The following is a 13474-nucleotide window of genomic DNA, read 5'->3' on the forward strand; positions in this document are numbered from 1 at the left end:
AACTTGCGAAGAGTGTTGGTTATTTTCTAGAAAGAAAAAAAAGAAAGGCGGGTTGAACTTTTGGTTTCTTCTCTTTTTTTCCCCGATGGCAACGGGGCTTGGCATGAACGTAGAACCCGTCAGAACCATCCCGTTCAACCTCTCTTCCTCCTCACTTCCATTTCCCCCAAACCCTCAAAACCCTCTCACAATGTCTTTCTTCGCCCCGCCAAATCAGCAGCGCTCATTACGCGCTTGTATGGTCTGCTCTGTCGTTCAATCACACACCGTGAGTGCTCTCTTCAGCTTCCTTGCCTCCGTCATTGTCAACCCCCGAGCTCGTTCCAATCGCTGACAGGATTATTGCTATTACTAGAAATTCATGCGTGACGGCTGCCCTAATTGCGAGAATACTCTTCAGCTCCGTGGAAATACCGACGCTATTCAAGAATGCACATCACAGGTCTTTGAGGGACTGATCGCTGTGCGCGACCCGAATACCAGCTGGGTTGCGCGCTGGCAACGCTTGGATAACTACGTTCCGGGGACGTATGCTACGAAAGTGACTGGATCGGTAGGAATATTATCGTCGGATTTTGGGGTTGGTGACTCGCTTGCTAATCGACTTGTTCTTTCATAGCTCCCTGACTATATTATCACGAGTTTGGAGGACTCCGGCGTTAAATACGTTCCGTACGTTACCCTTTGCTTTCCGCGGTGAAAGCCTATTCTGCTCCAAAATGGCTTCGTGAATTTGATGCTGATGTTACTTATTTAATAGACGGGATGGAAGTACCGGCGAGGAAGAATCATGAGCTCGACATTCATTAATCTACCACCTAACCTCACCACGCGATTACGTCTGTCAATAGCCAACACCAGCCACCCATACATACCCACTCCATATATCAAAAGGTTGAATGGAATCACCGGTGGCCAGAGGGAATCTTTACTACTATGGTTTCGGGAGTTTTCCGGTTGGAAGCATTGCGCTTGTTATTTGCTTTAGCATTCGGTATTCAGGATAAATCAAGGAGTTTTTTTTTTGTTTGATTATTACGCCGGAGTTACGAGAAGAAGAAAAAAAGAATATTGGGGATGGAAATATTGATGGAATTACCACAGTTCATTGAACCATGGGTTTCAATTCAATGGGATCAATCGACAGTGTCGTTTGAATTATCTATGAATATATTGCGCCGATTCTGGTTGGCATCACTCGTAGCAAAAGATGGGTGAAATCCAATAAACAAGAAAATATCACATCGCTCATTAAATCAATTTTAGAAAGGAAATAGGCGTCACGGGGCTGTTTGGTGGTATCATGGTAGTGCCCGGACTTACAAGAGCTTGATGATCTTCTCAATGCTCTCCAAAAGGATATCGGCGTGGTGCTTCTGGAAGACCAGCATGGGACGCAGACGAATAGCCTGGGCACCACTGCCACCAATGTTGACACCAACAGTCTTGGCCTTGGCGAGGAACTCGTCACGCTTGGGGGTGTCCCAGGCAATGAAGGTACCCTGGCCCTTACCACGCAGGTTCTGGAAATGGGCGGGGTACTTCTGAGCGAGACGCTCAAGACCACCGTACAGGTAGTCACCGGTGCTGGCGGTGTTCTCGACCAGGCCAAGACGCTCAATCTCCTCGATGATACCGCGGAAGATCAGGGCGCGGGAAGGGTCACCCATCCAGGTGTTGAACTGACGGTAAGGCTTGTTGGGGCGCAGAGCAGGGTTGCCGAAGTAGTAACCGGCAGTCTGGGCCTTCTTGGAGAAGGTGACCATGTCGGGAGGAGAGGAAAGGTTCCAGTGGTCGTGAGCCCAGAACTTACCGGTGGCACCAACACCGGTCTGAACCTCATCAACGATGAAGAGGACGTTTGTGCGCTTAGTGATGTCACGCAGGCCCTGGAAGAAAGCGGGCGAAGCGTGGTTGTCACCACCCTCGGACTGGATGGGCTCAACCATGACGGCAGCAACGGGGTTGTGGTACTCCTTGATCAGACGCTCAACCTCCTCGAGGCAGCGCTTCTCCTCAGCGGCGTTCTCCTGGACGTGCTCCTCGAGAGGATACTTCAGCTGGGGGAAAGTAGCCTGGGGCCAGTCGAAGGCGGGGATATCGAGCTTGTGGATGGCCTTGGAGCGGGTGGTGGAGAGAGATCCGAAGAGACGGCCGTGGAAGGCGGACTTGAAGGACAGGATGGAAAGCTGGGGAGACCCAGGACCCTGGTTGTTCATGGTAGACTGCATCTCCTCCTCGGTGAACTCAACGTTGGGGCCACCACGCTGGAGCTGACGGTAGTACATGAAAGCAGCCTTGTAGGCAGTCTCGTTGGCATCGGAACCAGCCATAGCGGTGAACACCTGGTTCAGGCCCTTGGGAGCGGCCTTGAGGATACCGGTGCGCAAGATGTTGGACCAGTCGGCAGAGGGGAAGTTACCCAGCGCAGGACGGTTGATCAGCGAGGTGATCATCTCGTCGGACTGGGCCACCTGCTTGAGGTGGGGGTTGTTGTAACCCACGGGGATGGAGGCGATCTGGGCATAGACATCAAGCAGCTTGTTGCCATCGAGGTCGGCAATGCTATGGGATTGTATTAGCACAATTCTTTGCGACATATTTTCCCATTCTCTTCAAATTGGGGGGATGGTGCGGGGAAGGTATAACATACTAGTTACCAATGGACTGCTGGTAATCGGTGAGCATGTTCAAGCTGCGAACATCGAAAACCTCGTCCAGCTCAGCCGCAGCGGCCTTGTTCTTGGGACCGGGGATAGCAGTCGAGAGGGAGGGAGCAGAGGGCTCATTGGGGAAGTATGGCTTCTCGGCCGCGCGAAGGCGAGCAGTGGTGGAGAGGGCGCGAGCAGCAGGCACGCGGGCCGCGGTGCGCAGTTTGGGGCTGCAGCGAAGGATGGAGGCCATTCTGTAAGAATTGTCCAAGTATATAGGGAGAATGATGAAGGAGAAAATGGAATTGATCGCGGGGCAGGACAGATTTATATTTCAAAAGACACTCTCGGAGAGTCTGGGAGCTTTCCAAGCTTCGATTCCCCGCGTTGATATGCAATGCGCGGGTTGATTGGAGCTCGGCGGCGTCAACCAATCAAATCAATGAGGATGGCGGCGAAACGCCGAAGCCAGACCGATTTTGTTGAAGTATACCCACCTACCAATTGGAGTAGGTCTACGCTTTTTGCAGTTGTTAAGGTAGTTCATGTTAGTAACAGCTTTAGCAAAGGTCTGGGGAGACTGCCGGTGATGCCCCATTTTCTCCCATTGACTGCCCGAAATGGTGGCATTGACTCCGAGTTCTGACGCCGAATGACTCCTCACGTGGCCACTTCCCCCGTCATCACTGATTGTCATTACAGATAAGCTCGGTCTTGGCAGAGCGATCATCATCGTTGTGCAACTTTCAGGTTGTCAGGGTACCCCAGGTCGTACATAGTACTTTCACTGTCTTGCTAATTGAGTCGACTGTTTAATGCACTGACGGTACCTTTATAATGCCTACACTGCTAGTGGTACTGGATATATTAATTCGGTATCAGGTTGAGCACTCCAGTTGTCAGTTTTATGTGGTGTCCCAAGCAATGCCGAAATATATACTTCGACACAGTTATCAAATATAACGACCGGCCTTTCTGGCTCAACCCCCCCCCAACAGCGAACCAACCAGATAACTAAAACTTCTAGTAATAGCATATACAATTATAGTTTTAGTCCCAGTTGATTTATCTTCAGAATGCAATGTTTAGCTTGAACTCATACCATGGCAATTGCATCCGTCGGAGTCGCATTCCTCAAAACCTTCAGCCTCGCGACAAGACGGAAAGCAGATCCGCATACGAAAAGTAGATCAGGGTTCATGTAGCCAAAACTGGAGTCGTCTTTCAACAAATGGGCTTGTGGTTTAGTGGTATAATACTCCCTTAGCATGGGAGTGGTCCGGGGTTCGATTCCCCGCGAGTCCATCTTTTTTTGTCTTTTTGCTCTTCAATGTCTATCACAGGTGCCTCTAGCCTAGCATGATACTGCCCCAAAGCCACATATGATGTTGTGGGAATAGGGGTTGCTTCAATTGTACCGAGTGAGATGGAGTTGCGTTCTGTCATTTTTTATATCCAAATCTGGTTGCTACTTTGACGTTGTTGCTCTGTTTGGCAATTCTGAACTTAGAATATCAATTCATCGTCATTTGCATTTCTGGAGCATTTATTCTTACCTCTATTCTGAATTTTGGCTGTGCTTTACCTCCCAGTAGAATGGACCGTGACCTTGCAAGACCCCACCACCCCCGGATGGCCACCGAGCGATGACTCGGCAATCATGAGTTGTAACCAGAGTAGTGCATTCAAGTTTGTGATATATCGAGATATAGTATAGCTCGACTCAAAAATGGTAGTTAATTCTCCAAGGCGCGAAAGTTACCTCCATTGAAGTCTAGATTTTTGAATAGAGTAACTATGTTCCAGTTGTTAGTACTTACAAATACAGCACGCTGCATGATCGAAATGATGCATCAAATTAAGTGGAGAATTAAGCGTCATAATGCAAAGCATATGTAGACTAGATATCCGAGAATCTGCCGCACCCAGACCATCATGAACCCATAGAGTGGTCCTCATTCATAAAAGTTTAATCAACGTGAAATCATATCCTATTTCTGTAGATGAATGATATTGGAATATCTAATAAAAGGTATCATATTCATCAAAACCCAAATTAAACTCTTCTAAAATGTACAAGTGGCTTTTTGATATCGAATAATTGACCCACCAAGATCCGAATCACTGCAGTAAAACAAAGAAAGAAATAATGTGTGTGTTCTGTACAAAGATGATAGCAATAATCGACAACGACATCTACCGCCTGTCCTCGAATGGCGAGACCGCTGACCGCGGTAATGAGTCCAAGGACTTATCGCTAGCAGCAGACGAGTAGACTGTACTTGTTTGCTTCAGCTCAATATCATTATCGGGCGACATGGTGCGCGTATTGTCGGTAGAAATATTATATGCGTGCCCCATGTTCTTGTTATGAGTGACTCTGGACTCGGTCCAGCTTTCCATCTCCACGGTACGCATGATTTCGAATCGGTCGCTTTCGTAACCGGCTTGACGGGCGTCGTTGGTACCGACTACCATATGGGAGTTGCGAGAGCGACCTGTTGAGGAGAATAGTTTTTGGGAGCGACTGGGTTGGTTGGAAGAGTATCCAAGATTGCGGGTGGATTGTAGGAGGCGAGGTAACCAAGATGCAATAAGTGGGCGTAGAGCGGGAGCAGAGGAGCAAATCTATTCGAGATTAGCGTTGCTTGATCCTAGACTGAAGGGGTAAAGATATCGAATGTCTCATACCAAACCAAGATTAATCTCCACTGCAGCGGCAATGAGTACCGGCCATCCCATCCAGGTCGTATCGTAGCCAACGACGAAACTATACATATATTAACAACTCATCACAAACCTCATGACCTGGAATAGAAATACCTCTTCCAAACAAAATATGTTCGAATAGACCCAGCCACATTAACCACCACGCCAACCCCGAAGATGGAAATGACAGCAAGACGTTGACGGGCAGGAAGCTTCAGACTCCAGATAAGTGGCATTGGTAGAGCAGTCACCAAGAAGTCTGTGAAGATATTGATCACACTGGCGGCAAAGAGCATATAGCCGGTGTTGATACACTTGTGAGGATATTGAGGCTCAACCTCCCAATAAGCCTTGACTGGCCTAAATATGATAAATTAGCACACAATATCACATTCATGATACCATGGATAGTACTCACGTGCACTGGAAGATACTCATAAACGTAAAGAGAGTGCATGTCAATCCAACAAAGGCCATCGAGCCAATGAAAGCCCAATTGAATATCTTATTGCTTCCTTTCCCTGCGCCTAGAAGTCGTCGACAGAACCACAGCAGTGAGATCTTGGTGAAAGACGAGGACAGGGAGAACATTATTTGAAACACCATGTTCATCTTTTGTACGGTGGGAAGCCATTCCATAGGAACATCCCAAACGTGTCGATTCCAACCCCATACTTCTGTAGCGTATGAAGTGACCACGACCATGGCGATTGCAAAAAGAAGACCGATCACAATGAGTATATCGTCCACGCCGGCGCTGCATGTGATGCGAAGACGAGTGTAAAGGCGAAGTGCAACCACCAGGATTGCAAGTGAAATGAAAACAACATTAATTATCAGAGCTCCATGGCCGCGCGTAGTCGGGTTAACATAGTTAGGTGTCCATGTCGCCAGGACGGCAGCAGGAGGAAGCTGCATTGTAGAAGAATGTCCAGGTGATATTTATGCAGACAAGCTGAGGAACCCAGGGTGGACAAACGGGATAAAGTGTTCAGGATGGTGTACGAATTGAGGGAATGAATGATTACTGGTATGTAGCGATTGATGGCATGATGATGATGCCTCGAAAACTATCGTCTAATGCCTGAGAGATAGAGAAGAAAGGAAAAAAAAAAGCCGGCCAGCGTCGTACAAGCCCAAATCCCTCCGGCGAGGATTGTGGGAGCACATATACTCAAGTACTCCGTACCTCCGTATTCCAAGAGGGGCACACATGCCACCCTTGGGACCCATGAGAAATAAATTAAACTCTGGAGCAGACAGGCATACAATACGGCTGTTCCACAATTTTCCGCCGGCGATGAGCCATGGGTATCTAAGCTGCACGATTTCAAATGAAGCAAAAAGACCGAGACCAGCGGACGAGACTGGCCAGTCAGACAATGCCATAGGTCGATCCAGAGCCCCAGAGTTCATACATTGATCCACTTCAGGCGAGACCGATCTGATTCACAGATTGTGAGAGGCTACGCTTGTGAAAGACGACGCTTGAACCCCTGGGCTGATGCCAGGCACAGATTATTCTACGGACATTAATCTCGTCCGAAGAGTACTTAGATCTCCGGAGGCGTGCATTGTACATTGCCGAGCCCTAATCGTGGGCGGAGAATTGTATCCCGTAGTACAAAACTCAGCATCAGTAAATACCACCAATACAGTATCCACCATTCTCCAATCCCCGGCTGTACAGATGGTCGCCACTTCGGTCGATGCTCAAATTCAAGAATTGACCCATTTATTGCTCGCTTGAATGCCATTCGAATTGTGGTGTGTGCGGGGTTGGAAGACCCGACGGGTCACCGTTCTCCACCGGAGGCACTTTGTCCGTACAGTACTATGTTATGTGCAAGCACAGTACTCTACCAAATCATCTGTGGAACAGTTGCCCCTCTTGATTGGATCTTGACAAGGCTGAGGGAGTTGCCATTTGCACATGCCATTTGCTATGTATAGGCTGTTTCTTCTACCAACCAGTACTGATATTCACAAAGAATCGATGCCGAGCCCAAAATAATGGGATGTTAAATGGATGAATCCAATATCTCAACTGCCGACCTTAGTTTCGAGATAGATCGGCGAGACCAAGACAAGAAGAGCCAAGTCGAATCTTGACCATTATGGCCCACTTTGAATTCCCACAAATTTACAGTATGCAGGAGATGGATTCTACATACTAAGCCCTACCCTCTAGATCCTTGATGAGATATCGGCAAGAATCCGATCGTTGAGTCGCAGAGCTGTGACCCCTGGCAAGGATACTTTCATCTTTTCACTTGCTGAAACTACCCTGAAGAAACTAGTGTAGCCAGTATGATCCACTACTGGCACTGCTTCACCTGATTACTAGAACAAGGTGCGACTTTCATGGTGGGTTGAAAGCTGAAAGTCAGGGCCAAACAGTCCTCGACTGATCTTGGTGGAGTTACGTCTTGAGCCTAGCCAACTCATGATCGACATTTCCGGTCATCAACCGAGTCGATCAGACTTCGGTGGAGTCTAGAAAATACCAGACCATGAACCACTCCAGTTGATCGATGGCATAGCTAACTACAGCACAGAACATATGGTAGTTGTGACCGGTGATGATCGATCATTTTCACGACGATCTCCCATACCTCTCAAAACCATGGCTGCCCAACTTCCATTTTGAGGTCATTGATATCCTCAAATTTGATTTGAAGTAGGCATGCAAATTATGTACCGTGTCTACCGTGCTCTTACATTCCGCTCAATGAACTTGACTAGTTAGCTCAACTTGAAGTTATACACAATAACTCACCAAGTCCCATCTTACAAGTCATTGATCTTCATCTGGCGTGGAGCCCTAAAGACTCAAAATTGCGACCGGTAGATGATTTTGACTCAACCTCACCCATGGTTGGACCTTAGAGCTTCGCGAACGATGCGGGGAGTGTGAAATAAGATTATATTTTATTGACAGTCGGATTTTTGATTTGATCGAGTTTATTTAATTCACTCGACAGCCGTCAAATTTTGACTCGAATTTGCAAATGTGACTGACTTACACCGCTGCCAGTGCCAGTGCCCAGAGCCGATCCTCCAACATTCAGTGATGCCGGACATGAAACTTAGCATATTTTGGACTCAATCTTACTTTTCTGGAAATTCAGTGGCGGCGGTCTAACGGAAAAGGCCTCGGTAAATCAGTCATCACTCATCGCCTCCGAGTCGTAGGTATTTTGACACGAGGTAGTATCTCGCCTAGCCGAGTTGCTTTCGTAGCGAGAAGGCTTGTGCGGATGGATGGAGGCAAAATGCAACAAATTTTTCCGGGGCTTGCTGGGATGTCTAGCCAAGTGCAGAAAATATAGTTTAACTAAACTCACGCGAAAAGATTCTCAGCCTCGTTCACGTCTCCAACATTGCAGCACGATTAAGGGGTGACCAATATACGGGCCACATGTTTCAAAACCCTTGTCGACGCCTGCAGAGGTGTATACTAGTGCCACTTACTATGGACTAACAATGGTATGGAAATAGTGTCAACTAGTTAATTAATCAAGTACTTACAGCGCTTGAAGTAGTCCTTGTGTGCTCCACATTAGACATGGCCGTTCCAATGTACATTCTGGAAGGGAACGCTTACGCGACAATTAAGTTCGACCGGGGCTTCAGGTAGAAATGCAGAGAGGAACTTTTTGCATGACTTGACTTTGAAGCCGACATAAATTCCATAGCCCCAGAGGACGTTTCAACAAGAGTTTGACACAAAACAATCCACTAGCTTGCTGATACAGATCGGTAGGACCCGTCAATGTGAAAACAAGAACCCCTGGAGTCAAATTTACATAGTAGGTGCGAGACCCAGCTTCTTTGCAAGTATCAGTATAAAACAATGTTGGAGCTCTTGAATCATAAGGCGTGCTTAACTAGTAGCTGGGTAGGGGCTCTACTAGTCATGTTCATGGGTTCAATTTCTTTAACAGTGACTCTCAATAATTACCATTATTGTCCCATTTAACTACCTCTGCGGTGCCCGAGGCATTCCTTTCTTCTACTAGGGTGACTCGTCCCAGAAGCTTTCTGGAAGGCTGATTCGACATGCTTTTCTGCTCTTCCGGTCACAAGGCGTTGTTCGAGTGGGAATACGAACCATTGACGATAACATTATGAAAGGGGATTCAGGTAAGATGGTTCTTCCATCTTCCCATCTCTCGAATAATTATCCAATGTTATCGCTGTTCATACATGCCTAATGGATGTAAATCGACTGTGTTTCTATTCATGAACGCTCCCGGGCTGGGAAATCTTAGAGAAAACACCCATCATGACGACATAAGAGAACGACTCACTAAATATGTTATAAGCACTGTAGTGTTATTATTCAATGGATAATCGAAGTCTATAATCCTCGTGTGATCTACTACTTAACTAACTGCTGGCGATTCGAACTTAAAGTATCAAACCACTGCCCGAGTTTCAGCCTTGGAGTGAGTGCCTCATGCCAATATGGCCTTTGTGCAATTACTATTAGTACTAGTAGTACTGAAACTCATTTTACTATAGTTTAGGCTAGACAATGACCATTAAAAGGTCATTGGTCTCCAAGCCAACCATTTGAAATTGTTATATTGGGAATTGTTCAAAAATACTCCATGCACCAAAGGCTCACACCAAATAAATCGCTATTACGCACCAATCTAAGAAGACTAACAGAAATAAAATGACTTAGCTCTCGTCAACCCCCGAAGTCACCATCGGTCGGATATTCCCTTCTCCCATAGCCCTGAGTTTCCGAATATCCTTCTTCTGCTGAAGTCGAGATCGCGCTGCGGCAACTCGCTCCGGCGAGATGAGATCTCCGCTAATACCAGACAGACCGGTCCGCCTCGTTGTGCGCTCACCCCCGGAAATTGTGTTTCCAGAGTAAGTACCGGTGCGTGAGCTCGGAAGACCCGAGATATTATCGAGTGTGGATCGAATATGAGGACGGGATCGTTGAGGTTGCCCCAGTCGTGTATTGGTGTTTTCGGGATCATTCAGATATAGCGAACGATATGATTTCTGTTTATCGCTGGGCGGTTGATGGGAGCGTGTTTTGAGGTTACGATCAAGAGACTTGAGCGGGGCGGTATCGGGAGGGGAGGACGGAGGGTTGAGACCTGTATCAAATTGATAGGATTTTGGGCGTGGCCTGTCCAGAATTTCGTGCAGGTAATGTGTGACTTCTTCATCATCCGTCGTGATTCTCTGGGATGGGCGCTTCAGATCGAATGCACCAGTAGTGGCATTTCGCGTATGCCGCGTCTTGGTCCGGGGACTCGGACTGGGCGGTGCTTCCAGTTCCTCAGTAAACTCCTCGATTTCCGGATGATCAGACTCTGCGAAATCATATACTTGTATACCCGCATGTTCCTTGCGCGGGCTCAGTGTATGATGCTGGGATCGCAGGGCTGGAATACGTTCCGCGTTGGAGGCTCGCAACTTCAACATATCAATCTGGCTCTGCATCCGACGTCGTTCCTCTTCGAAGTTCGCCCTCAGCGCATCCTCTGATTCACGGCGTTCTTGAGTAACCTTCTTCAGTCGTTCACGATATTCTTGGATCCGAGCCTCCAACTTGATCTCTCTCTGACGGAACTTGGTTTCTTTTTCTTTACGCCGACCTTCATATCTCGACATCTCCTGCTTGACACGTGCCATAGTTTGCTTGAGAGAATGATTCTCTTTCTCGAGCTCCTGTGCCTTCTTCTCTGAGCTCTGGGCAAGACTTCGGAGTTCCTTCAGATCGGAATTTTCAGGTTGACTATGCTGGCGTTTCAACTCCTCGATCTCGGAATGGGCCTGCTTCAGCTCCTGCTGTGCCTTGCGAAGTTCTTCTGACTGGTCCGTGGAGAGAGTCTCTTCTGATGGCTCATTGACCTTCGCGTTCTTGCTCTCGACGACACCTTGTTGTTCGAGACTCTTGCGTAATGAAGATACCTGCTGCTTGTACTGCAGGGCTAGGGTTGTTTGTTTGGTGAGGTCTTGTATCAAATCCTCCTTGTTTGCTTTGGGATTACCACCCGCAATCGTGGAAGCAAGGCGAGTCACTTGGCGTTCCATATCAACTACTTTCTCCTCTTCTTCTTTGAGCTTATCTGCCAATCGCAACGCCTCCGAGTCTTTCTTCCGCGCATAAGATTTGGCGATGGATCGATAATGAATCAATTTCTTGATTTCGCGATTGGTTCGAATTCGGTAGCTGTCAAACTCGTTCTTCCAATACTTCCCCGACTCCGACCGTGGATCTTCAAGATTGGTAGTAATGTCTTCGGCGCTCGAGTCTTCCTTCGGCTGTGCGCGTGTGACAGACTGAGGGCCGGAAGATTCTGTCGAGCCAGCATTTTTCGACGCGTTATCGCGGGCGTCCATGAGCGTCTGTGTAAGTTGGCTACGGGGTCTTCCCTCTGCAGAGCCTGACATCCACTGGGCCGTGAGATTTCCGGCAGGGTTTGGGGGTGTTTTAACGGCTTTGCTCGACCGGCTATCGTTTTTCCCTTCGTTATCCACTACTCCTTCGCCAAAAGAGACTGTTTTCCGTCGATTTGAAATCGTCCCGGGCGTGACGAGGATACTCTTGGTCGGGGAACCGGAGGGGTTGAAAAGGGAGTCGTCGGGTTTCGCGTCTTCCTTTTCGGCCGCGACGGGGATAGGGATAGAATTGGTAATTTCACCTTTGCTGGGTTGCTGAGCAGGTTTGTTTGTATCAGAAACTTGCTGCTCTTGTTCTTCTTCAGCACCAGGTGTTCCAAATAAGGCGCTCTTGAAGGCGCGAATCGCAAATACGGGAGCTGGGGTCTCCGGTGGCTCCAAGAGTTTTGAGGTATCTGTGATGAGAGGAGAGTCAATTTTGCCTTGAACGCAGTATTATATCGTCAACCTTGACATATGACTCACCTGCAGCCTCAGAGCCCTCGTTCCCCTTCATCCAGTCTAGCATGGTTGAGAGGATAAAGAAGAGAGGATTGTTTACAACGCGTGGAGGGAACTTCGCACGTTTCCCACTGCAAGCGCCGAGCTTATCGATAAACGCGCTCAGCCGGAATTTCCAGTCAGCAACACGCCAAACACGAGAAGAGGATGAGGCGAGCCTTGTCTTTCAAAATCTAACTCTTGGCAAATAGAAATATCTTTCAAGCCTTCGAATCTCAAAACACAAGAAAGCTGGTTTGTGTGAGCTCCGACTCTGGTAACCCCCTTACTCGCGCTGCTACAGTACTTTTTCTGTCAACTCCACTCTTATACTTCACCCTCCCGTCTACGACTACAGACTACTCTGGGGCATTTATATCAACCCTTAAAAGCACCATTACCAACAAAAATGCTACATTCGAACTCATCTTCCCTTCGAATGGCCGCCAGTGCCTTCGGTACCATCTTTATTGGCTTTGGTATCAATGCAATCGTACGCCCTGACCATGCTCTGACATTCTTCGAGTTTGCGCCGCCAGCTGGCGCTGCAGACCATCAATTGGTCAATAGCCTAATGGCAGTGTATGGAATCCGTGATATTTTCATGGGTCTGGCCATATACATCGCCACATTCTGCGGTACCTCTAAATCCCTGGGATGGACATTGATCTCGGCCAGTGCGGTTGCAATGGGGGATGGTGTGGTGTGCTGGACTCACGGTCAAGGCGAGTGGAACCATTGGGGGTATGCGCCGATGATCACGGTGGTTGGCAGTTTGCTCCTGGGTATTTTTGACCGTGCATGAGCGTCTTCTTCGTGGCAGCGACTAATAAGCCTGCCAATTGTACACCACTCCACATTGGGCAGAGTATGGCTGGGAGTCGATCAGACCGCTTGTCTTTGCGATGTTTGGTACCTGGCGTGGTGCAGATGTAATTGAAGAGAAAACGAGAAACAATATGTAAAGCAACTGCAATTCCATTATTCAATTAGATAGTTGACCTCTTTTTATAAATCAGCCACCGGTAGACCTCGAAATATCAAAGTATGCGTTGATGTGACGGTGGATCTCGATGGCAAAAGGGCGTACCTGACCGCCTGTTCTTGCTTGACACACTTCGATCTCCGCGATGGAACCCAACCACTTCACCCTTTTCTCTCTCTTTAACCCAATACAATTACATATTTCGTTTGTCTCA

The 13474-nt window shown here is 47.9% G+C and overlaps 6 protein-coding genes across 6 annotated transcripts; 2 read left to right on the forward strand and 4 right to left on the reverse strand.

The window, feature by feature from the left end:
• Positions 1 to 190: 190 nt before the first annotated feature.
• On the forward strand, positions 191 to 794 carry spt4 (transcription elongation factor SPT4; the record flags this gene model as incomplete). Its single annotated transcript, XM_056641867.1, has 4 exons — positions 191 to 268; positions 356 to 553; positions 620 to 672; positions 761 to 794. The coding sequence occupies 4 exons, from the start codon at positions 191 to 193 to the stop codon at positions 792 to 794; spliced, it is 363 nt and encodes a 120-aa protein (XP_056504361.1).
• A 525-nt stretch (positions 795 to 1319) lies between these two features.
• gatA (4-aminobutyrate transaminase gatA) lies at positions 1320 to 2904 on the reverse strand (the record flags this gene model as incomplete). The annotated part of the gene is made up of 2 exons (XM_056641868.1): positions 1320 to 2565; positions 2654 to 2904. 2 exons carry the CDS (start codon positions 2902 to 2904, stop codon positions 1320 to 1322), a joined length of 1497 nt encoding a protein of 498 aa, XP_056504362.1.
• Positions 2905 to 3747: 843 nt separating this feature from the next.
• On the reverse strand, positions 3748 to 3957 carry N7469_002949 (uncharacterized protein; the record flags this gene model as incomplete). Its single annotated transcript, XM_056641869.1, has 1 exon — positions 3748 to 3957. One exon carries the CDS (start codon positions 3955 to 3957, stop codon positions 3748 to 3750), a length of 210 nt encoding a protein of 69 aa, XP_056504363.1.
• Positions 3958 to 4847: 890 nt separating this feature from the next.
• N7469_002950 (uncharacterized protein) lies at positions 4848 to 6278 on the reverse strand (the record flags this gene model as incomplete). The annotated part of the gene is made up of 4 exons (XM_056641870.1): positions 4848 to 5279; positions 5343 to 5421; positions 5475 to 5720; positions 5779 to 6278. 4 exons carry the CDS (start codon positions 6276 to 6278, stop codon positions 4848 to 4850), a joined length of 1257 nt encoding a protein of 418 aa, XP_056504364.1.
• A 3771-nt stretch (positions 6279 to 10049) lies between these two features.
• On the reverse strand, positions 10050 to 12303 carry N7469_002951 (uncharacterized protein; the record flags this gene model as incomplete). Its single annotated transcript, XM_056641871.1, has 2 exons — positions 10050 to 12190; positions 12261 to 12303. The coding sequence occupies 2 exons, from the start codon at positions 12301 to 12303 to the stop codon at positions 10050 to 10052; spliced, it is 2184 nt and encodes a 727-aa protein (XP_056504365.1).
• A 381-nt stretch (positions 12304 to 12684) lies between these two features.
• Positions 12685 to 13080, forward strand: N7469_002952 (DUF4267 domain-containing protein; the record flags this gene model as incomplete). The annotated part of the gene is made up of 1 exon (XM_056641872.1): positions 12685 to 13080. One exon carries the CDS (start codon positions 12685 to 12687, stop codon positions 13078 to 13080), a length of 396 nt encoding a protein of 131 aa, XP_056504366.1.
• Positions 13081 to 13474: the final 394 nt, after the last annotated feature.

This window comes from Penicillium citrinum, assembly GCF_028827155.1.
Source record: "Penicillium citrinum strain IBT 23319 chromosome Unknown utg000002l:1.0-3833315.0:1.0-3834789.0, whole genome shotgun sequence".
Classification (NCBI taxonomy): Eukaryota; Fungi; Ascomycota; class Eurotiomycetes; order Eurotiales; family Aspergillaceae; genus Penicillium; species Penicillium citrinum.